This window comes from Podarcis pityusensis (assembly GCF_964106645.2).
Source record: "Podarcis pityusensis genome assembly, chromosome: 9".
NCBI lineage: Eukaryota > Metazoa > Chordata > Lepidosauria > Squamata > Lacertidae > Podarcis > Podarcis pityusensis.
The window spans coordinates 42,560,991-42,586,311 of NC_138034.1; the positions used below are offsets into that span (position 1 = coordinate 42,560,991).

The 25,321-nt window shown below is 40.6% G+C and overlaps 2 protein-coding genes across 3 annotated transcripts in view; one reads left to right on the forward strand and one right to left on the reverse strand.

The window, feature by feature from the left end:
- NAA15 (N-alpha-acetyltransferase 15, NatA auxiliary subunit) overlaps nucleotides 1–16,784 on the reverse strand; it is a 32,440-nt gene extending 15,656 nt beyond the window's left edge. Inside the window, exons 1-7 of the mRNA XM_081021933.1 lie at nucleotides 16,526–16,784; nucleotides 8,266–8,350; nucleotides 6,141–6,245; nucleotides 5,485–5,642; nucleotides 3,959–4,093; nucleotides 3,311–3,464; nucleotides 1,730–1,849 (exon numbers count right to left, since the gene is read on the reverse strand). Coding sequence (XP_080878059.1) covers nucleotides 1,730–1,849; nucleotides 3,311–3,464; nucleotides 3,959–4,093; nucleotides 5,485–5,642; nucleotides 6,141–6,245; nucleotides 8,266–8,350; nucleotides 16,526–16,579 — 811 coding nt within the window. The 5' untranslated portion in view covers nucleotides 16,580–16,784. The remainder of the gene's footprint in view (nucleotides 1–1,729; nucleotides 1,850–3,310; nucleotides 3,465–3,958; nucleotides 4,094–5,484; nucleotides 5,643–6,140; nucleotides 6,246–8,265; nucleotides 8,351–16,525) is intronic.
- Nucleotides 16,785–16,951: 167 nt separating this feature from the next.
- Nucleotides 16,952–24,892, forward strand: NDUFC1 (NADH:ubiquinone oxidoreductase subunit C1). 2 transcript variants are annotated; one of them, XM_081022131.1, is made up of 5 exons: nucleotides 16,952–17,064; nucleotides 19,765–19,859; nucleotides 22,063–22,166; nucleotides 23,006–23,090; nucleotides 24,676–24,892. In XM_081022131.1, exons 1-4 carry the CDS (start codon nucleotides 16,967–16,969, stop codon nucleotides 23,069–23,071), a joined length of 363 nt encoding a protein of 120 aa, XP_080878257.1. In that variant the 5' UTR covers nucleotides 16,952–16,966; the 3' UTR covers nucleotides 23,072–23,090; nucleotides 24,676–24,892. The 2 variants fall into 2 exon arrangements, with proteins under 2 accessions (XP_080878257.1, XP_080878258.1); XM_081022132.1 differs by having other exon boundaries at nucleotides 16,959–17,064; nucleotides 19,622–19,859.
- The last annotated feature ends 429 nt before the right edge of the window (nucleotides 24,893–25,321 follow it).

Sequence of the window (25,321 nt, forward strand, 5' to 3'; positions counted from 1 at the left end):
ACTGACAGGATCACACTTGCTCCCTACATTTGCAATGGGAAAAGGCTGCTTCTGTTCCAAAACCAGGCCTGAAGTTTGACTGGAAATGATCTGAATAGGATCTTCCAACACTGACTGGAGTTATTCCATCACCACTTGCTCTGCCGCCTTGCCAAAGAATACAATAATCTCTCAGGCCAAAAGATCTAAATTAGGCTTCTCAACAAGTCCCGCTTTAAGGGCAGTAGAGACAACTGCATCCCTCAAGGAGGCATTCACAACCTCCAAGGCCCACATGGACAGGTCCATTCTGACAGAGTTCAACAGCCAGGATGGGCAGGGATCCAGACAAAAGCCTTACCCCACAGATCACCTTTTCCCAGTCCAATGAAGAAAACCAGTCCACTATGTGTCTTGCCATGTGTGCTGGTCCAAATACAATTGAAAGAGGCCCAAAATTGTCATGGAGGCCATCAAATCCTGAGCTACCTCCTAATGATGTATCTTCAGTGTGAATGCTAAAGTCTCTGAAAATAATCAGCCTTGGGGTCCTTTATACTACACTCAGAGCTGAAGCAGGAAGTGTTTTTGGTAGTGGCCATGTTTCGAGTTCCCAACACCAGCTGCAGAAACTTTATCCTGGCTACCTGCTCAATAGGGTACCTGAGCAGGGGAGCAAATCATTAAGGATCAAACAACCTTGCTGTCCCTCAAGTGTACACTGGTGTCTTGAAACCTAGAGAATATATCTGGGAAAAGTAACTTACACCCCACTTCATCCAACCAGGTTTCATTGGCACAAGCGTGATTGATCTATTCTTGCACAAGGGGGCCAGTAACAACTGACTCCTCGTCTTGACTGACTTGGCATTCAGCAATGGAATGCTTGAGGGTAAAGCAGGTAAACCTTCCTGATTACCAAGATTGGAGGGTGGGCAAGATGGAGAGCAAGTGCAGAACTGTCTTGTTCACCATCCGCTCCAGTAACTCTGCCCTCCACTATCTCCGCTACTGCAAATTTTAGAAAAAGATCTTAAATTCATAACACACTAGCATATGAATACCCCCTTCCAAAGAATGACAAATCTATGAGCTTAAAAAGCAGTGGTGGATTTTGAGTCTGGGATAGCACAGTTGGTAAAACATGAGACTCTTAATCTCAAGGTCATGGGTTCTAGCCCCACGCTGGGCAAGAGATTCCTGCATTGCAGGGGGTTGGACTGGATGACCCTCATAGTCCCTTCCAACTCTACAATTCTATGAATACAATCATCACATTGTGCATAGACTGAATTGTTCCAAGTGCTCCCCTCATCATCAACGTACACAAGAACCAACCTGATCACACCTGAAGAACTCAAATATGCAATGTTGAAAAAGTTGTGTTGACCTCAGTTTTATACTACTATGAACTTCTTAGAAAAGTGAGACATAAATGGATAAAGAAAGAAATGTACATTAACTCACTTTTACTGAAATTCAAAATACACTGCAATTCTTGAAGCATAGCCTACATAAAATGAATTCGTCTCCCATCACTAATTTGTGTGTACGCTTACACATAGAGCACTTCTCAGCCATCATACACAAGTTTTCTTCAAAAAGGAAAGTAAATTCACCGCAATTCAGCTTGCTGTGAAAAGTAACTGAGGATTATGACAAAATATATGCTCCTATCACATATAAAAATCAAATAAGGGCTTTGTTATTTACAGGTTCGCACCTAACTTGGTGCAAGCTATATTGTTACCTGGTTTGAGTGCCTTTTCTAAACCTTTGTAATAAGCCCAGTTTTCAGGATTTCTTTCTTGCAATCCTCTATATATCTCAGTGGCTTCTTCCAGCCTGCAGAGTTGTAACAGAAGTTCGCCTGTTAAAAATGCAGAGTTATAAATCAATCGTGAGAGGGTATTTAATATATACATATTTATATATATTGTGCCAATGAAACAATGTTTTTCTAAGTATCATGGAGCTAACCTTCAACGAGCTACATTTCCTACTTGTGTAGGGCCCTTTTCTATCAAGCAAAGCCTATATACTGCCACAGGCAAGGGATTTACTTGTCTGAAGCTACTACAGATCATATGCGTTAAGATACAACAGTTGTCACTAACAAAAAAAGAGAGTCTTCACAAAGTTGCTGGGTAATATCTAACAGACTTCTGAGTGTCCAAACAGAACAGACCTTTTCCCCCTCACCCCCTGCATGCCCCCAAGATTTGCTATCATATTTTGCACCAATGTAACCTAATATACTTTTGTGTGAAGGGCACACAGACTACCAATATGTTCCAAATTTTTATTCAAAGCAAGAAAGGCCTGAAATACGCTTTAAAAAGAAATAAAAATACAACCAAGGAATATGAAGATGCTGAATTCTGTACTTTTGAGGACTGGAGGAGATGAAAGTAACAGCAACAATATATAATATAGTCCTGCTAAGGTTTAAGCCAATTATTATTAAATTTCATTTATGAATCATTTCCATTGGGGCATCTCAAAGCAAATTACAATAAAACGACACATTACATATATAAAACCAGTTAACAGCAAAACATTAAAAAATATAGAAAGTTTAAATCACCACCACATATGGAAAATCAATTCACATTCAGGACAGGTACCAGCTGGGATAAAGATTTTAGAAAGCTTGTTGAAAGAGCAATGTCTTTAGCAGGCACCAAAAAATAAACAGATAAGACGCCTGTCTGATATGCAAATAGGAGAGTTCCAAAGAGCAGGCACTGCCACACTGAAAGTCTCAATGCCTGTAGCATGTGGAATGGACCTCCTGATAAGATGGTTATCTGCAGGATGGCCTCTGCTGCAAAATATAGCTATTGTTTGTGTATGTTATCTGTGAGAAGTGCACTTGTATGAGAACATCTGCCCTTTGTTGTTGAGACTCAGCTCTTTCATCAAGAATTCTACGGAAGATAGTCAACATAGAGTTAGCAAATCATTCCAGCAGTGCAAGCATTTCTGTTCTCTCTTCACCCCTGTCCCTCCCACTACTTAACCCAAGGTACCACTGTATAATATATTCAATTAAGTTCAAGACTTAAGGCCAGCTTGCCTCCAACTTTTCTTGCTTCCTGGTTACAATACAAAGTCACACCCACTTACCAGATTGTTGACAGCCTTTAAAAGAATCAACTCTGTTATTAATTTAACATGTAGAAAAATATATAGCACTACCAAATTAATATATAGTACACTTTGAACTTACCAATTATGTAGTAATTGTAAGGCAACTTATTTCTTATTCATTTAATATTTCTCGTTGAGAACAGGCTTAGGAACAAAAGAATCCTATTGGCTCATTTACCTTTAGTTTCTTCAACTGCTAATTTGTCACAGATTTGCTTTTCATAGGTACTAAGATGGTCCAAAGCTTCCTTATATAGTCCTGCTTCCCGGAGGACTTGATTTTGATACAAGAGTAGCTCACTATACTCGTAGTCTACTTTATCAGGAGATGTCTGCATAGGTAAGAAAACACTTCAGTATTCATCCTTTTAATGTTAACATTGCAACCAAAACCCCACATAAACTGATCAGGGTGACCTGTATGAGAGAAAAGGGCTGACCATCTGGACTGTCAGATGTGACCCATGTATGTATAGAAAAAAGAGGGAGATTTTGAACTGGTAATGCCACCTGTATGTGGCTCTTCAATCTCCCAAACATTGCCCTTTGCTGAATCAAGATAGCACATGTACCAGCCAAACACATGGTTGACATTGGTAGTTCTGAAAGAAATGATCACTTATGGAAGGATGGGAATACTCAACCCATGCATGTTTTCTACTTTTGGATGATAGATGACATCAACCATCAGCTCCATAGGGAGAGTCTGATAAGTAAATGTTTTTACTTAGCCCCTTAGACACACAAAATATTATATTTTATTCTTCCATTTCGATTCTGATTATTTTAGTTATATACAAACTTGGTTTTGTTTTTTTCATGATACCTGTTGAGTCTTCCTAAATTCCTCCAAAATCTTTGCTGCCATTTCATAGTCTTCCAGAAGATGATAAGCAATCGCATAGCCAATCCATGATGCTCGCTGTGCAGGTCTAAGTTGAAGTAACTGATACCTAGTTTCCTGCATAAATGTAATAAAATGGTAGCTTTCACATTCCAGTCTACTAGATTCAAAACTAAATCAACAGTATTAATCAAGAAATCAATGACAAGAGTTCAAAATTTAAGGTTTCAACATATAAAAACCTTCATATACATGTTGTACAGAATCTCTGAAAAACAGTTTGATCAATGTGACTATTCCAGACTGTGTTTTTAAAGAAACCTGAATGGTGCTGATATAGAACTAGTATATTTTTGTAGTAAATCCTGAGCACTATCAACTATGGCATCAACACACTTAAGGATAATAATGACTAAATCCGTGTGGAACTCAGCAATGAGATGAGTTAATTGCAGCTTGCACAAAATACTAATACTTGACAACTTCACTACCATCTCAGGTTTCTAAGAAGAAAGACACTAGGAAGAACAGCTGTTGAACTACAACACAGAAATGTAACTCAGAAACCAGTTTAGAAATCAAACAATCCAGACAAAATAAGGCCATCACTATTTTAGGATTGCATTATAAAGAGAGAAGGTGGACAATTCTTTCTGCAGAACCAGTGCAACTATCTTGATCTTCCAGATCAAGAGATGTAATAGTATTACTCTATTCTGCCTTGGCCAGACCACAGCTGGAGTACTGTGTCCAGTTCTGGCTGACACAATTTCAGAAGGATATTGAGAAGCTGGTACGTGTGCAGAGGAGGGCAACAAAGATGATCAAGGGTCTAGAAACCAAGCCTTATGAGGGATGATTGAAAAAGTTGGATATGTTTAGCCTGGGTAAGAGAAGACTGAGGGGGAATGTGATAGCCATCTTCAAATATCTCAAGGGCTGCCACATGGAAGATGGAGCAAGCTTGTTTTCTCCTGCTCAGGAGGGCAGGACCTGAGGTTAGGCTTCAAGTTACAAAAAAGGAGATTCCAACTAAACATCAGGAAGAACTTTCTGACAGTGGAAGACTCCCACAAGAGATGGTAGACTCCCCTACTTTGGATTTTTTTTAAGCAGAAGTTAGATGGCCATCTGTCATGGATGCTGTAGCTGACATTCCTGCATTGCATGGAATGACCCTCAGTATCCCTTCCAACTCTACAGTTTTATGAATCTGTCTTTGATAATCTGAACCTAGTTCTTCTACAAGTCAGCAAGCAGAAATGTGCATTATTCTAAGCACTTAAGAAAGCACTATATGTGAAATCATTTTGTACTCAACTAAATCCCTACCACATGCTCTGGTCCATGGGGTCACGAAGAGTCAGACACAACTAAACAACAACAACCAAATTATTATGGTAGAAAGCAAGGCAAAAAGGTTTTGCTCTCTCATACTTTTCATAGTTTAAGAACTATTTAGAGTTACTGCGCTTGTAAAACCTTCCTGAGGCTTGTTCTTGACTTACCCTGTAGCCTTCAAGATCCCTCATTTGAATTTGTAGCAGAGAAAGGTCCCTCAAAATTTGGAGATTGTCCTTATCCCATTTCAGTGCATTTCTATAACATTTGATGGCTTCATCATATTTCTTGTCTGATCGCTGGAGGAGGCCATAGACATGCCAACCTGGAAACCTCAGTTAAGGTCATCCATTTTGCAACAATTGAAAATGAGAAACAACTCATTCAACTATTTCCATGAAAGAAGTCTGTAAATGCTCCCCCCCCCCTCAGGTAGAGAAACCTTTAACTAGTATACCAATACAAACTAGCATAATACAATGAAATATGTGTAAGTGTGTAAGGCTCCTCGGAGTATTAGAAGTCAGCCCTTAAATACAGTTAATTATGTGGCCCAGATATTTCTAAGACTCTGCTGTTCAGGCACTCACTTGAATCTGGTCTGTAAATAGAATCAGTAAGGTACATTACGGACTAAAAGCTAGGATGGTTGCTCCAAAGGCAGTAATATAACTGTTCAAAAAGTTTCAAGAAATGCCTTTTAGAAGGTACATAATACGAAGGGAGAGGCTACATTTATGTTCTAGTTTATATATAATGTTTTCTATTTATTTTTTATCATTTTCTTTGTTTGTCAATCTAATGTGCACGTTGAAAAGGATACAGACATGACTCTTCAAGTCATTTCGTAGGCCCCTTCGCACCAATTCATATGCCTCTTCTTTTTTACCTAGGCAGTTTAGCGTTAGTCCTTTCATAGCCAGGGTTTCTAAAAAGAAAAAGAAAAAAATCATTACCAGCTGTGCCAAGCCATAGTAATAGTGATGCATATTTTGAAGTTTTATGAACAGAAAAACTGGTAGCAGAGACTTCTATCAGTAGATTTTGTTTTAAATTCCAAGCAGCATGTCTATAAATCTGAAAGCAGGGATATGCCTATTACACAGAAGTGCTTCTGCATCTTTAAGAGCAAATCCCTTTTCTGTTGGAAGATGCCCTTAATTTTGGTTCAAACAAATAATTCCTTACTGATTGAACATTTATTTGTAGTAGATTCCCAGAAGGGTAACTGTATGTACTATGACTGGCAGGTTTCAGTGGATCTTAATTGTTTCAAATGTACAGGATCTCAGGACCAATTTATCTCTCCGCAAGAGATCTGTGACTGGATGTCGTGCCATACCTTTCTTTTATTAAAAGCAGTGGGATATGGGATGGGGCATGTTTTGTGTGGAAGAGAAGAATGGGATAAGATTATTTATGGTCCAATCTTTTTAGGATGAAAACAACAAAGTGTCCATCCGCAGGTAGAACCATACACCCCAAAGTCGGCTTTGAAAGGTTGGGAGACTAGCTAGAGCAGATGTTGGGAAAACAGCGGATAATAGAGAAAGGAGAAATCCTATGCCTGATCAGAGTCTATTTGTGCAACTCTGGATATCACCCATAGGTTTTTAAATCTGTATTTTAATTGTGCTTTTAATTTTTAATTGCTTTTATTGTTCTATATTACATTTTAATTGTTGTATCTGTTTTGTGAGCCACCAAGAGAACTTATTTCATGAGATGGTAAATTCAGTTAATAAATAAAGTTAGTGCTCCTCGGCATAGATTCCCAATACAATTCCCTCCATCCCTAAACCTGCTGTGCTTAATTAGTTAGTGCCCATTTTCTTCTCTGCAGCTAATAACAACTTGGGGCAAAGGGTCAATTTGTATCATGGAATCGACATTAGGGATGGGGAGTGGGGGAGAGGACTCCTTCTTCAGGTAGTGCCAGATAGGCAACAGCATTTGTATAAGCTGATTCATTAAGTTTAAGATAACTCCTGAAGAACGAACTTATTCCAAACCTTGTTGCGCTACAATAAACATTCAAAGCTGGCACTGAGAATTTCTGCATTCTTTTTGTTTCTTCTGCCTCCCTCCTGGCTTTGTGTGTGTTCAAACACACACAAAGATTGCGTGGGGCAATCTTAAGCCAGAAGAGCTTTAAGCACAGTGGTACACCATGACCTGTTGCATGCAGAAGGCCTCAGGTTCAATCCCTGGAATCTTCAGTTAGGGCCAGAAGAGACCCCTGCCCATACTACTGGACAGCCACTACCAGTCAGTGTTGACAATACTGAGCATAATGGACCAATGGTCTCTGACTCAGTATAAGGCAGCTTCCTATATTCCTAAGCTAAGAAAGTGGGGTGTTCTACCTTAGCATACCGCCTCTTCCCAAAGTCACCCTCCCCAACCCCACAAGCCTTGAAAACAGAAATGAGTTCATTTAGAATAGCAGCCAGGGAGAAGGGATTGTGATTGTGGGGATGTAGGCAAGACTGAAGAAGGGTTCAGGGCCTGTCTCTTCTCCATATGCAATCACCCACTCCACTTTCTGTATTTCAGTGCCGAATGCTGTTTCAAGGCAGTTCTGTCACCATCACATCTACTACCACTTTCAGTTTTTCTTAGCGGTTTACAAGTCTAAGAAATGTTCCAACATATCATGAATGTGGATACACAGGAGAATAATTGCCCTTCAATTACAGACCTTTGTATACTTGCCAAAATCATTTTGGCCATTTTTCAAAAGGTCTTTTCATTTGGGCTTTGTTTTCATGACTGGAATGAGGCTGAAGTTTTTTAAAAATTCAATTTCATAATTCAAACTGAATTGTAGACATATATTGCTACCCAATCCAAACCATAAGGAAGAGGCAAACTATAAATATAAGCCAATTTTAAAACTTAACATGTTCAGAACCGGTACTTGTTTATGTAGAAGTCTGAAGACTCACCTCCATGTTCTGCAAACTTTGGATTGGAAAGAATTTGTTTGCAAAATTTCAAACCATTTCTGTACTGTTTATGTTCATAACACCTCTGTAAAGACAAAAAAAATCCAAAGAAACTGTAACAAATGTGATAGAAATAAGCTACACTCATAAACCCCTAACCTTATCAAGCAAGAATGAATCCAACCAACCAAGTCATTGCATGAGCAGAGCAATTTTTGCTCACGCAGCAGAACTTCCCCTCCATCCCCTGTGCACCTCTACATCCAGCCAATTTGCTCTTGGGGAGTGGGCTAAGAAAACCAGATTTGGGGTTGTTCACAGGGACAGGAGAGGGAGGGAAGTGGCTTTGTGTGAGCTAAAATTGTCAACTCATGGAAATATTTTGTTGGCTATAACTTAGTTTTGAAGGGATATGTGGGTGGCAAGTTTAAACATGAGGGATCCCATTAGTCGCATGTGTTAACAGTTCCTAGCACAAGTGTTCTGTATACAATTAAAGGTTGGGAGAAACAAATTTCAGGAGTAAAGAACATGATTCTTCCAAACTCTTCAGCAAAATGATAAATAGATATTAGTAAGAAGAAAGTTATTCCTAGTCTATTCCTGAAAATGACTTGCCCCATTGCAATTCACTGTTAAAAGCCCAATGATTTATTACACAGGTGGTATATCATAAAGTTCTTGACAGTTACATCACAAGTTTTGCTTTCATCGCAGAATGTGATTGAAGATTTCATTTTTCTGAAAACTAAGGAGAATTAAAATAAGCAAAGTATCTTCTAGAGCATTAGTGTTCACCATTCAAAGTCCAAATCAGAAACCTGGGAATTGAGGGGGGGGGGGAATGAGTCACCGCCAGAATCCTAACATCCTAACTTCTTGTTATTTGCCCTCCTGGCCCCCAATTTTTTGCAAGTTTTAACCCCTTCCGTACAAATTTTTGTTCATTGTTCACAATATAGTTAAGTGAAAAATCATTTCTTGTTGAAATAAATTCCCTATTGCTATTGAAATGCAAATTATACAAAGAAATCAAGTATTTTCTCATTTATAATTTCTATCTGTTGATTTACAGATAAGAAGCCATCTCATTTTAAGTGAGACCACTGGTCAGTGCATCCAGCACAGCAACATCTAATTGAAGAGCCCATGTCAGTCCAAAGTCTCAGGTACTCAAGATTCTTTGGCCACATTTGTACATCACAGAAAATCAGAGTCTGAAGTTAGTGTGTTTCAGACAAAGCATTGTTACTATTAGCAACAGTTTGTCAGTTCAGGTGGAATGACAAACAGCATTTCCGCAGAAATGAAGCTTCTGAGCTTATCCTCCCAGCTATATAACAGGAGGGTAGGGTAGAAGCAAGTGAGCCTGAAATTCACATCACATCAAATTATGGTTTAAAGTGTGAACTCAGCCAGTCTCTGGAGATGGCATGGGGAAAACTGGGACTTATATATGGCAAAGCACATGCCCTGAGTTATGGCTCATCCCAATTGTATAAGTTTCACAGTAAAAATAAAACTGTCCACATAAGAGTGATAAAACAGCCATAAAGGCTGCATGCTAAGTAGTATGCAGTCATATTGAATGTTAACTAACTTATCTTAAGAACCAACTTTCTTTTTTTTAAACAACAACCCTCAAAACTAATTTACTCTTGGGGAGGATGCTATTAAAGATCTTAGGTTATTCTACATACACATGCTTGGGAAAGTATGTTCGTTAACATTCATTTCTGACTACATTAAGAGACCCATAAGTAATTTCAAAATCATTCTGAAGCTCCACATTTTCTGAATCAATCGAAGTCCATCTGTGGCACTATCAATAGTTCTTCAGCCCAAAAGGAACATTATTGTCTATGTATTATAAAAATTAGAATTAATTTATAAAAGATCTACAGTGCTCAGTGCTCAACAGTTTGGCACAGTAGGTTTCTTCCATCACAAGCTGCCTTTGAAATTTGGGAAATGGTGTGTTGTGATTTCTCTCCCATACTCAATTTTGTCTTTTTAGATATAAGGGCAGAAAAAGAAAAAGAAATAATAACACCCCATGGAGCATCATCTCTCTAATAAGCTGTCTTTAATAAGGAATTTATTGCTGGGGCAAGTCATTTATTCTTCACATTGCTAAATTAAGAACAGCCCATTAGCTGCTCCTGTAGCTTAGCTATAAACTTGTTTACACAATCAGAATTCAGAAGGTCACTTTCCCAAGAGAGTACCCTTTGAACCACCTCTCTGCATCCTTATTAAGAACTTCTGGCTGCAGCAGCACAAATCATCTGGGCTATTATCAATGCAATAGTGAACTGATGCTGCAGCTGAAGCCAAACCTGCAGTTTAGGTTGCATATACAGATACTCTGTGGCTGAATTCCATGTACTTTCACTCCTATTGACCTATATAATAATTACATCCATAAACATTTAATGTCTTGCCTATGACTGATCTTGCTTTGCCAAAACAGCAATAACTTGAATCTAGTTAAGATGCTTCATTACTCTGTTGAGTAGGGAGCTATCCTACAGATTCTATCAGTGACTCTCCAGGGTGTGTCCTAAAGTGTCATGCTGAGCTGGAAAAACAGCCCCGTGTTTCCAAATGTCTACACAAGATAACAACCACATTGAGACTACTGTCTTCTTAACTCACTTCAGATATACCAAGGAGCAATATGAACACTGAGAAGCGAACAGTCACCTTTATTTGGGCTAGTGATAACTGTGGTCATCAACTTAATTTGCTCTCCATATATATAAATAGCCCTTCAATTCAATAATTAACTCCAAAAGTCATTCAGACCACCAGGCATTTAATGTACTAGCACAATGTTGCACAACCAGGTTTATGCAGCATAGTCTATGGCTAGCTTATATATACCGTATTTTTCGTTCTATAACACGCACCCGACCATAACACGCACGTAGTTTTTAGAGGAGGAAAATCTGTAGGCATGCCACCCGCAGGCATTCCCCCCATAACACGCACAGACATTTCCCCTTACTTTTTAGGAGGAAAAAAGTGAGTGTTATGGTGCAAAAAAATACGGTATATATTGTATGTAGGGCATTTTACTTCTAACTCCAGGGTTCAAAACCATTCTGCAAATAAACAAACTACTAAATAAACAAATAGTGCTGATTCTCCCTATGGTTATTGTTACCTCTGAATGCGAGTAAACATTTTAATTTAATTATTGCATTTTTACCGTATTTCACCTTTCCTCCAAGGAGCTCAAGGTAGTGTCATAGTTTTACACTCTAAACACTACATCACACACCACTGTGCCACACTCCCTTTTACATATATGCACTGGGAAGCATGTTTTAAATTCTACATTTTTTCATGCAGTGACCAAGTGACTGTAGCTTATTTCTGCTAAATTGTTTAAGTTATCAGCGCTATTATGAAAGGAAGGATGCTACAGGCAATATTTGAAAACAAGACATTCAAAGTTTACTTAGTAATTAGTGCAAATTTCCACAGTGCATAGGCTCACTATACTGGTTGCTTACCAGTTTGATTCTAGCTAATCTAAACTTATTTAAAGCATTAATCTACCAACTGGTGGCTTGAGGATTTGGTTACATCCAAGTTGAAGTGGGTTGTACCAGTTGCAGCACTACTACCTTTTTTGTTTTGCATGCTATTATCTCAGAAGGAGAAAGAAGAGAACAGGGAGCATGGAGAAGTGGGGAGAACAAGAAAAGAATAGAGAAGGAGAAAATCCAAGAGAAAGATGGACATCTATCAGAAAAATGAGAAGCAGAACATATGTTGCATGCTGGGTCTGAAAAACCGAAGACTACTGGCGGAAGGGGTACAGGGATAAGCAAGTAATAGAGTACAGATATAATTCCTTGCAATAAAAATGAAATGTTAATGCAGATGATCAGTTATAGAGAATGCTAACCATGAACCTATTGGCAAATTCATGATCTATAGTGACACACAATACGTTTCTTGCAGTAGGCATATAATCATGCATCCACAGTAACACCGATAAAGGATTTATGCAAAATCAGTGGAAAGCTATGCAGGAGTTTATTTGTGTAGTTTTGTATCTTGATGACAAAGTTTTTAGAGAAAAACTGAAAAGAGAGATACTGTATTCTGAAGGCCAAATGTCTCAATCATTCTTTCCAAAGTTTTCCAATCACAGTAAGTTTTCATTGGCCAGGTTCACATGTAATGCTAAATCACAGTTCAGTTTAACAATGAAGCCTTAAAATCATATCCACCACCCTTTCTTCAGAACAGCTTCAAGGATATTAGAAGCTTCTGCTCTAGACTAACCACAGTTTAGTTTATCTCTTAACCAAAGCTAATCTCAACTATGGTTTGTGGAAACAGAGCAGAAAGAAAGCAGGAGTCTTCCATCTCCTCTAGGGAGGCAGACGGAAGTTGCTAAAGATTATTAATCAGTTTGTAAGCTGCAGAACAGCCTCTTCAGCTTCTGAATGTGTAAGGCAACCCTACCAATGCCCACACAGTCTCTTCTTACACTGGAAATTCTCCAGAGGATGCTAACTGGTGATATACTACTTTAGAAGTGATATCTGATGGCAAGGAATTATAACTGAGATTTGAGCCTTGGTTTAATTAATGATACATAAATGGTATGATACAGAGCTCTAAAAGCAATAAGGCTTCTTAAACTACAGATGACCCAAAGGTGAAATTCCTATATAATCCTTACTTATCTATGGGAAATGAATAGTTAGTATCTAATTAACTTATCACCATTCAAGCAGGTAAGTTTAGAGAGACCCCAAATACCAGAGTTTTCATTTAAGATTTAAAAAATTGAAAATATGCCTACCAAAAGAAAATTATGAGGACACTAGGGGGATATTTGCCTTTCCTATTAAAGGTCACCCACCTGCCTTAGGTTTCTACCATTGGCCTGGTTCACACATCATGGTAAGCCACAGTCTGAAACAAACTTTGGTTTACTGTGAATGAGCCATTGGCATATGCTTCACTCCTCCCTTTGATGAGCTGAAAGGCAATAAACCACAGCTCTGTTTTAGGTTTATGTGCAAACAAGAGCTTGTGATTTATTTCTCCTCAAACCATGGCTTCTTCTCATGGAGTGTTTTGAGAAACAGAAACAAAAGTAGTGCTATGCCTTCCTTCCCCCCCAACTGGCAAAAGCCAGAGTTGGGCAGGTGCAATTTAAGAAACTTGTTTAAACACACTGCACATTTACAGTAAGTCATAGTTTATTTCTAACTATGGCTTACTGTGACACGCAAATGGGGACATGTATAAAATTTCCAAAGCTAACACGGCCCTTTTTATTTTGTAAATAGCCTGCATACTTTTCAAAACCCATTTAAACCTTCATTAGTAATCTGCAGTGGGCCCTGCTAGACCACTTTACCTTTGCTTTAATGCCTACTCGTGGCAATAGCAAGTGCATCTCAACACGCATGCATGTGAAATATGCAGTGCTTACTTTATGAAAATATGAAGTGGTAAAGATTACACATACCAAGCATACATGCTATGGGGTGTGTGCTGATCATAATTAGGTATGCCAAAGTTTTGGAGGTGGGGTAAGCATACTATGCCACACATCCCACACGCACAGCATGCTCCACTTTCTAGCAGACCACTTGGATTGGCTAACATCAGTTTCTTGAAGCTGAGCACACATGCATTTTCATCCCAGTTAACTACACATTGCACTGATAAAAGAAAGTCCTAGAAAGCAAAGCTACAGGTTCAGTAATCTAGATGGGAAAAAGCAACTGGCATTAGCTGGCTGTAAACTGGAATGGTGGCAACTGTTCTAAAGATGTAGCTGCATAGCTGCATTTATTTGATTTGCCATGCATCTGAAAACCTCAGCATAAGAAAGTAGACAAGTTTAGCACTTTCTGAGGATAACAACTAATCTGGGTGAGTCCCTTAAATGTGCTTGATAAAAGCATTTTACAGACCTGTTCATTTGCATAACAGTGTTAAAATGTACACAAGCAAGCTGGGGCAAGCAAGGAACATTGAATTAAATTCCTCATCTTATGCTGAACTGGTTGTTCCAAAAGCATGCGTCCAATTGCAACAATGAAGCAATAATCACTCCATGCTTTACTATGGCTCAAAGCCCCATGTTAGTCATGGTAATGTCTAGGTTCTACACTTCTGGAGTACTTGACCTCATTACTGAAATTAAGCAGGTGCGGATCTGGATCGGTGCCTGAAAAGAAACCACTGGAAGCACTCAAACTAAGCCACTCTAAACAATTCAGAGAAGAGTAGGATAAAAACAAATAAATAAAATTGCTACTTTGTATACGTATAACATATTAAGTACTGTCATACCTCTTGTTACGTTTAGTTCAGGATACGTCTTTTCAGGTTGCGTCCCGCAGTGACCCAGAAGTACCAGAAAGGGTTACTTCTGGGTTTCGCCGCTCACACATGCGCAGACGCTCAAAATGACGTCACACACAGGTGCAGAAGCGGTGAATCACGACCCACGCAGACGTGCATTGCGTTCTGCTCATGTTGCGAGCGGGGCTCCGGAACGGATCCCATTCGCAACCAGAGGTATTCCATAAAAGTTTTCACCTGCATAACTTATGAGACCACATAGATAACACAATCCTTTTCCTTATCAGTTTTCATGTTGTCCATAATATAATTGTACCCCAATTACTTTCAGTGAGGCTATAGTGTGCTACTCATGCAAGTCCGCAGGCTCAGCAACCACACAATTTGAACACAACAATACTCTGGACACAATCTAGCAGGTGTTCAACTGTATTCTGCCCTAGTCAATGGGACTTAAAACACTTTAATCAATGGCTAGATTGCACCCTGTATTATTTACAATTATCATTTTAATATCAAGGCCTTATAACTACTTGGGAACAATTCAATATTTCTTTTTCCTAAGTTGTTTCTTGAGCACAGATTGTTCCACAGAGGGTATTATTAACAGAGAGCCATCAAAGACAATCAAATAATTTAGGAATGCAAAGCATACCAGATAACCAACCAACACGTTGATTAACATTCTCAAGAAAGAAATCCATTTGCTTTTAAGTTTTAATAGATAAAATGTAGGGCACCCTTAACTACAGTTTCTTAATAAACAATGTTTTCAGTTGCCCACTTCACCAGTTGTTTCAATTAAGAGTACAATCCTAATCTCACTTGCCTGGGAGTAAGCCCCAATGAATTTAATAGAATTTATATCTGAACAGACATTAGTGTTGCGTTGTAAAGCATCTGATCTATAAAAGATTGGTGGAGGTATTCCCCCCCCCTTACTTATTGATTTAATAATAGGATTAAACAGACTAAAAGAACTATACAAATCAGCTTTGTTTTATTTTGGAATTGTAGTATGGACTACATTATTATGACAACTTGGCTTAGCATCCTAGGTATCCTTAAATGAATGCAATGAGACTTACTTCAAAGTAGCCCTTAGTAGGATTGTTTCTGCCTACCACTACTTCGTTGAATGCACATTCTAACTCTGCACTTTTTAAAGTACACAAACACACAGGATTATTTTCAGTGGCGTGTGGCACAACTGAGTCCCCTGAGCCTATTCTACATTAGGAGGCATGAACTAGCAGAGCGCGCACGAGCTGCTGCTCTCTCCCTGTTCCTCACCGGTCTATTCTCAACCCTCTTAAAGGAGCGTGCAGTTCCCCGGGAATCTGAAGTCGATCGCCGAGAGACGCTGCGCGGATCACTTTTCAGAAGCCCCACGCGCTCAGGAGGGCAAGGGCAGAACAAAACCTTAGCGCGCGTCCCAAGTTGGAGAAACTCTCCCCAACTTAAATGATAAACGCTGCCTTTCCAGCTTCCCCGCAGATCCGCTGGATAAAGGCCCCTTCCCAGCCGCGCGCCTTTCCTCCCCCACCCACCACGGTCGCCAATGCTATTTTTAGGACACCCTGCTGGCGCACGCGACCCCCGCCCCCGCCGCCACCCAGCCCCCGCCAGACAAGAATCTCTTCCCGGCCGCGCCTGGAGCGGGGGATGCCCGGCGCGTTCCACAGGCGGCTCTGGAACGAGGAATCCCTCGAGCTCCAGGGGGCACCTGTCAGCGGCGCCCGGCGCGGGGGGCACCCGGGGCCCGAGCCAGAGGCGGGCAGGCAGGCGGCCTGGGGCAACGCCGCCGGGGCCCGCTTCCGAGGGGCAGCGAGCGAGGCGCCGCCGCCTCCCAAGCCCGTGAGGGAAGGAGCCGGGCGGCCTTTCTCCGCCTGTCCCCCCCACCCCGACTCACCAAGATGCGCTTGAACAGCGCGTTCTCCTTCGGCGGGAGGCTCACGGACGGCATCGTCTCCGCCGCTGCTGCCGCCACCACCGCCGCCGCCCTTCTTGCTGCTACCGGGCCGGTGAACCAGCTCCCTCCTCCTGCCGAGGCTTGAGCGCTGCCGCTGCTTCCGCCGCCACCTCCCGGGAGGGACTGCCCGCCAGGCCGCCGCGGCTACCAGAAGCAGCAGCACCGCCGTCGCCTGTTGCTGCTGCTCCTCCTCCTCCTGGCGCTTCCTTCCCAAGCGGCCTCCGCAGCCGCCGTGCCCGCGCCCACTTTACCCCTGGCCCCGCAGCGAGCCCGAGGCGGCGGGCGGTTCACGTGGTTAACTGAACAGGCCGGAGAGAGGAGGCGCCGCCAAAATGGCCGCCGCCGAGGGCTTCCCCAGCCGGGTCACCGAGCCCCGCGCGCATGCGCCACGACCCCGGCCGCCGCCACCACCTCCTCCTCCTCCTCTGCCTCACGTCTTCGCCCTCTTTTCTCTATGTAGGCTTAATAGCCCCTACAAGGTAAGTTGGGAAATGAGAACACCCTCCCGCTGGGAACTGTTGGAGGAGTGCGCCTGCGCGGGCTGGGGGGCGGGGGGCGGGCGCGTGAGCGGGATGCTTACTAAGCTTGCCAGTCGCGTGCAGCTCAGCAGGTAGGTGAGCGCAGGAGCGCAGCAGCCCGGGCTGGTGTCCTGCAGCCACTTACCGTAGCTGAGAACTCGGCGGGACTTACTGTCAGTGTACGTCCCCCATGAGCTTCTCCATAGACATGGGTAGTGCTGTGAATTGTTCAGGAGGGGCGAAGGGAATGGTCTCTAGAGTGGCGCGAGGCAGATTTCTGGGCACCACTACAGAAATCCGAATACCTGCTGGCATAGTATTAGTCCAAAAATCCACAGTGGCAGTAATTGTATAGTCATTTAAACTTTTATCATTTGTTTTACTTTGGTGGTTACATGGTGGTGGTTGTAACCCAAGGGGGTTTCTTTATAAACAAAAATACTCTACATTTATTCTTATAAACAAGTATACTGTTCATTTATTTTGTTTGTGTTGGCTTTAAGTACGTTTGGAAGTGGTTTGGAAATATTGTATCCAAAAAGCTGTGCCTTGTAACTTGGCTTTGTGTATCAGCCCATTAAAACCAAAATAGTCACAAGCGTTGTAATGTTGTTGACATCATCGCACTATGATTGAGATTCCTGAGTTGGACTAGATGACCCTTGGGATCCCTTCCATTTCTACAACTCTATGGTTCTATGATTCTATGAAATAAATATCATTCATGATCTATACTCTGTATATTTGTTTCTGCACTAAGTGCCAATTTTCATGTTCATCCAGGATATGCTACACAAATGAAAACCACAATGGCAAGCTTAATGTTAGGATTAAATTATGCTTAACACAAGGAGAACAAAGTCCCATAGAGCCCACTGCCCTGTTTCCACCAGTAGCCAGCCCAGATGCTTCTGGGAAGTCCTGAAAACGTATGGTACATCAAAAGCAAACACAAGGACCTGTACTTCTACTGTAAACAGTTCTAGAATATTATTTAAAACATAATCAAGGATGGGGAATAAGTGGCCCTTCAGATGCTACCGGACTCCAACTCTGCCCACTAGTATGTTCAGTGGTCAGAGGTAATGGGTATTGTAGTTCAGCAACATCTGGAGGTCCTCAGATTCCTCCTCCTGTTATATTTTCTGAAAATATAGTAATGAGTTCTGCATCCTGGAGAAAAGTTGCCCCAAGTAGCTACATAAATACAAGGAAGGTCCATAGTTGTATACCTTTAGAGGTATAAAGATTTTGTGTAGCTGTCAATGTTAAAAGCCGTTTGATGTTTAATCCCCTTTTGAAGCCATCTTCACATCCTGTGGCAGTGAATTCCATAACTTAATTATGTGTTGCTGTACACTTCTTTTCTTTCTCACCTCTGTCTGCTTACTTCCTCTTTTGTCATCCCTGCAAGAGCCAAGTTCTGCTTCCACACCTACACACACTTCTTGATGGACCTCTTGCAATGTTAAACTCAACACACTGGAAGAACCAGTTTGTGATACTGCCTTCCTGCAACAATGGCAATGCCTCATTAGCCTTTGGCACATTATTGCAATTATTAAGAAACAGTAAATTGGTCTGAGGATGACAGACAATTTTCAGATTGTAAGGAACCGCCTTTTCATAGACATGAAACTTTGCATGTAATGCTGACAAATGGCTTTTCTGTCTTTGCTGTTTAATTAGAAATTAAGTGTGGCCAATGTTATTCAATGTAAGTCCTATTGTGGGGCTTTTTCCAAAGATAAATGTGCATATAATTGCATGTAGCCTTGCAGCGCAACCCTGTGCATGTTCAGTCAGAGTTCCCACTGAGTTCAATGTGGGCTTATTGTCAGGCAAGTGTGCATAATACAGCATAAATAGCAATAGCACTCCAGGCAGTTGGACTGTCTCAGACTGCAATCCTGTACATGCTTACCTGATAGTAAGTCCCATTGAACTCAATGGAACATAACACTTCTAAGTAGACCTGTATGGATTACACTCTTAAGGTATGAAGCACAACAGTAAGATCTAAGACAGTAATACTGAAAGTGGGCTGTTGAGTACCCTCATGTCAGTTGCAGTACTTTCCAAAACTTCTGACAGAAACATTCATCTTTAGCGGGTTTCACTGGAAGTATTGTATATTTGAGATATGGACTACTTGTTTGCATAGTCTACAGCACTTGTTCTGAAACAATCACCTATTAAAGTTCATAACCTATTATACAATTTTGCTTCTGTCGAAATTCTCACAAGTGGCCGATTGGCACAGCCTTCCTGCTGTTAATTACAATATGTATCCTACATAAGGAATGCTATGATAAAGGCAGAATAATATCTACTTTTATTTATGAAAATTCTAACGTTAGCATGCTGCTTCCGCAGTGTGTGTTCTAAAGTCACGGAAACACAAAACCACGAAGTTTTTTATGTTCTACTATCTCCTCACAACTCTCATGACTGATTGATGTAAAGGCAGTTTCGTAGCTGCTGAGCCAGCGTCTGGCTTAATACTGTATGTTTATAGGGGAGAGCGTTCCGAAGCAGCCACTACCTACGGCCATGTGACCAGGAGGGGGCGCCCTCCCTGCCTGAGTTCTCTCCTTCCGGATCAGTTAAGAAGCCCCGCCCCTAGCGCTGTTTGATTGGCGTGTTCGCACTGTTGCTCAGGGAACCTGCGTGGAGGAGGAGGAAGCAAAACAACATGGCGGCGCCCTTGCAGGTTGCGCGGAGGTTTTTGCGGTTATCTGGGAACCCGATCCGAGGTGAGTCACCGGGGCCCCAGTGGACCTCCCTCTCTTTTCCTAACCTGGGCAGGACAGAGGAATGAGCTATTTCCCCATCTGCCCTTCCTCAATACCACCCTCGTTGAACGACCGTGGGAGCGCTTCATCCGAGTCTCCTACGTGTAACCTTCAGGGTCTGCTGGTTTTTCCTGCCCCATCTGTTTCCCACTCTCCGTTCTTTGCTGTGAGTTTGGATGGCCTGGGCCTTTCGTGCCCAAACTGCTAGTGGCGCCCCATAGCAGCGGGCTAGAGCATCGCCTTGCAGCATCGGCGATATCGCTGTGCGGGAAGGAGAAGGGTTGCTGTGGATGAGCTGAATGGACATCAGTTACCATTTTCCTTCCCTAAACTTTCACACCCTGCCCAATTTTCAGTTTCTTACAAGTTCCTTGTAAGAAGCTTGTACAGTATGTTATTTCTTTAGTAGCTGGTTCAATGCACGCGTTGTTTCATTTTACTCATTTTTTTTCCCGACTCCCGAGAGTCTCCTTCGAAGAGTAGGGCTGAGAAAGATGTATGCCAGAGATCCTAGAGCAGTGGTTCCCAACCTTTTTTTTTTTTTTTTTGCCATGCCCCATCTAAGCATCTCTAAAATCCTGATTTCCCCTCCCCCATATAATTCTTATTCAACAAGTGAATTCCTATTCATGTGGAGGAAGCCTAAAAGGCCATTAACTGTTTATAACTCATTCTCAAATCCCCCCTCCCCTTAAAAATCAAATTGCCTCCCTGTGGGGCATGTGCCCCACGTTGGGAACCGTGGTCCAAGAGAGTCGGCATAGGGCAGAATGGGTAGAAGGTAGATTGGGATCTACTGGTAATTGTCTGGGTGACCTGCAGTATTTGACAAGGCTTTCTACCTGTCAACTGTCTTAAAAATAGTAATAGCAAAACACTTTTTGCATCTAAACTAGACTGCTAAAATTAAGGCGGCTAACCAGGAGCAGAATTCTGTGTGAAAGGACTCTTAGCTCAGTTTAGTCTCTTACTGAAAACAAATTCCTAACCTCGGAATGTGCTCAAGTGGCACCCTTTTGTAACTCTATAGATACATCATTTGTTTCTGGCTGTATTTGGTATGTATTTGGGTTCCAGTAAACAAAGAAAGTGTATCTGACCTGTCTGAAATCTGGTGATCCTTGAAGTAACTAATGATACAGCAGTAGCAGAGGCTGTTGGGAGTGTAGTCCAAAACAGCTGGAGAGCACCAGGTTGGAGAAGGCTGGGCTAGATGGTCTGATGCTAAAAAGCAGTTCTTGTGTGTTGCATTTGCATGTGCTATTTCTTTGTATCAAAATGAACTCAGTTCTTTACCTCTCCTCTCTTATAATTAGACAGCCATTTAAAAATACAATAAACTATCTTAGTCACATCTTCCCTGCACCTGCTCCCAAGTACCATGGACCGTTTTTACTCTGATCTTCCCTAATCCTCTCCATGGATGTTTCTTCTTCCTTGCCATGTTTACTTTTCCTCTAGATTATGATTTGTGTGGAGATAAGAAGTGACTGGAACAAAGCATGTATTGGTGCTTTGTCTATAAAAGAACTTAAAGCTTAGAAAAAAATCTTTTCAGGGTTTGGGTGAATTAAGTGGGAACAAAGTAGCATAATACTGAAACTGTCAGAATAGCAGTAGATTGTTTTTGAAAACATAGCCTAGATTAGAACAAAAAATAATTTTTGCAAGCAAGCCATAACGGAGTCAAAAAGAACAGTGACTTGTTCTATATTGACTGAAGCAGAGACATTAGGGAACAACTAGAGTTGTCTCCTGAAATACTGAATATTAAAATATCAGCGCTTAATACTGTCTCTTTCGTTGCCCTGATATTGCTAAAAGAACTCTTTCCTATTACCTCTTCCATCCCCATTAGACAAAATCCATTCTAAAAACCCTGTTATGTATTCTTTCCTTTAACGCAAAATGTTACCACATTGCTGTGTGATTCTTTACAAATATTAATTCATACAGTAACTGCTATGTCAATTCATCATACGGAATAAACATTTCCAATTTGTACAGTTTCTGCCATTGTTCTTATAAGTCAAGGTGATCAGTGACTGACTGAAGAATTATTCCAACAGAATGCAGTGAAACCCCTTTTCATAAGTAAACTGCTCGCTCTCTCCTCTAAAATTTTGTCTCAGAACTAACATGTTTCTAAACTCCTTTATTTCAGAACCATCTCGTTCTGCATTCAGGGCACAGCCTGATGATATAAGCAGACCGAACTGGGTTAAAGTTGGCCTGACTTTTGGTGCCTCCGTAGCAATATGGGTGCTGGTAAGAATTACACTGTGGATGTGATTAGCAGTGTTTTCAAAGTAACTGTTCCTTAGTCAGTTACTTTTGTCAATAAAGGAAATGTGATAATATGTTATGCTTAGTTTGGGTCCACTAATTACTAGTCATTTGAAAAATTACAGTTCCACATTCAAGGCACATTGGCTTGGTTTGCACATATACCAAGTCATTGTTTGTTTAACAAATCACAAGTTAACCACAAGTTGTTCCATGAATGATCAGTCAAACCATTACTTTTTTCTTCTAAAGTTTGGTTTGTTTTCCCGCTATTCTTGTTTGGTGAGCGGCCAGGCAAACCATAGTGCTGAAATCTCAAGCCATAATTAAAACAAGATGAGTGTTATAAACCAATAAATCATGTCTTCAGATCTTGTTTTCTTGGCAAACTATAGTTAAACCTGGGCAAGGTTTGCACAGTAATCATAAGCCATAGTTTAATAAAGTGTGGTTTAGCTTTATGATGTGCAAATTAGACCACTGAAAGTGTTTATATGAGTGGAAATGCATTATTTAGCAGCATTTTAAAGTATAAGAATGAGTAAACTGTTCTTGCTACAGCTTTACAAATTGGGAACTAAAATTTACACCCACTCTGTTCCCACTCAGCCTCCAGAAGGTTCCCCACAAAGGAATGTATTCTTCCAGCTGAAAAAGGTTGCCTACCCCTGCAATAATAAATATTTAATTTTGAATGTATAATTAATCAAATGGTTTCAGATCAGCCCTTAACACTGATCACTTAATGCCTGTCCACACTAAAATAATCATTTTGACTCTGCGTGTCTCATGCTCTTAAACCATGTGTATTTATTTTTTAGCTCCTAAAGCAGCATAATGAACATCAAGCAGAATATGAAAGGCGAAAAGCAGAGAGAGGTTCATAATGGAGGTGCTAAAATTATGGTGAGATCTGAATAAAGCTATAAACCTCACTTTTTTCTGGAAATTGTTGCTCTTCTTTACATAATAATCCAACTTGTAAGATTGTTGCCTGTAATGAACAGCAGAGATCACAAATGTTGCAGTTTTGTCATTAATACTCTATTGCTGTTTTCTTCAGTTTTTTAATGTCCTAGTTGACTCGTTTCTTTAAAAGTATTACATTTCTGCTATATTTCAAAATAAGTGCCTTGGTCTGCTTATTGTGTTGCTGTTTTTAAGTTAAGTGATCTGTCCAAGTTACTTCTTATGGTGCCAACTAATGGCTGACTTCCCCATCTGCCCTGCACTCTTCAGTTCCACATCCATTGTCCTTACAGTAAAATATAATGACTGCATTCCAACATAATGGTAAACCATGCTAATGGTTTATAATTATGAAAATGAGCCTAGGGAAGCCTCAGGCTCCTCTACTCTTCCTTTCACCCTTCTTTGTCATGTGAGATGGAGGAGTTTGGAAGCTTTCACTTCTGATTTTGGTTAATCACAGCTTAGCGATATGTCTAAACCATGGCAAATTGTAGTTAGTTGAAGCAGACCAGTTTTAAACCACGGGGTATGAACCTGGCTTGATTCAATTAACCAGAGTTAAGATTAACCATGTTTCAGGATTTTCTAACCTATGATTAGTCAAAATTATAAGTCGAAGCTAGATTTTGCCAACTGTGCCTGTGGGAGAACACATGAGCCTGAGGCTCACCTGCACTCATTCTTAGAATAAAAAGTAATTGTGTATCATTATATCCAAATGTAGGCTACAGTATATTCTCAATTGTTGCTCAGAGCTCCTGTTCCCCATTATTTTAAATAACAGGACAGTAGAAGACAGAAAGTGAGTCTCTTCTTCATTGTATTATTAGCAGCCATGCAGCTGCTAATTATAGATGTGTAAATATGTATTCTTGGCCTTGTCTTCTGTCATCTCCCACTAAAGAGCAGAAAGCAGGACAGCTATGATGATTGCTGCACCTTTGGGAGATGCAAATGATTGATTTTGTGATATGGTTTGCATTCTGCAAATTCTCAAACACACTGCTATTTTCATTAAAGATTGCCTACTGGACATTCACATAGCACTGTCCCTGTGCTGTACTCTGCTGACAGCATGGAATGGATGGAGGCATAGCATGCTGCTCAGTTCAGCATTACACTGTTTCTATAGCAAACTCATTAATCCTGGTATTTTGTCCATTGTTTCCCTATTAGTATGTTCCTGGCTTTTAAACTGGAGTAATCACATTCTACTTTAGCAGCTTGTGATTATTTAACAGACTAAATATTGATTAAAATACTGTTTATCTGATTAACTATCATCAGTCACTTAGTCACATTAGGCACTTAGTTATTAGTTTTCTGTGACAAAAGAGACAGACCAAGAGTACAAAGAGTACTCAGGCAGGGTTAGGCAATCACTTTCCCCATTGTTAATTTTGCATCAAAATCCGTAAGACTGTCATGTTTCCTGACTTTGAAAATACCCTGTGGGCCATGTAAAGACTGCACTTGTACAGTCTTATAGTATGACTTAATTACCTCCTCTCTTTTCTAGGTTGAAGATGGTCTCCATAGAAACTGTTACAGCCAATGCATAGTCTACAAGGATATTTTTGTGTTAGTAGATAACCCATTGGTTGTTGGATTAACTCCAAACTAAATCTAATTTTCTTGAAATAAAGCAAAGAAAGCATGGAAGGTGGTTGAAATCTCTATGCTTCACATGGTTGCTTCTAAAGTCTATGAATAAAATATATTCCATCAGAAAAAAAGTTTCTGACCCTATTTTGTATAGAAAAATAACGTATGACAGTGCAATCTTGTATGTTGAACTCAGTAGGACTTTGTCTCACAGGTGTGTAGGATTGCAACATGATTTACTGACTTCACTTGTGCATATTAGCATTTGCATTTCTTCTCAGCATTTTTTGTTCATTAACACCAACCCTAATTATATTTACTATCAAAACTTTGAGGCTACTGCCACTGTAGCTATGGCTTAATTGCAGATCATATGAGAAGATGCTGCTGTGTTTACATTGTTTACTTGGAGTAACAGTGCAGTAATAAAGAGCATAAGGAGAATATATGGGATATATTGGAATTTGGTTCAACTCTTCAGCTTTGCATTATTTAACAGTTTCCGTGTTCATTTCATGTCAACCGCAGTGGGACTCCTCTGTTCCTCTTTAAAAAATGTA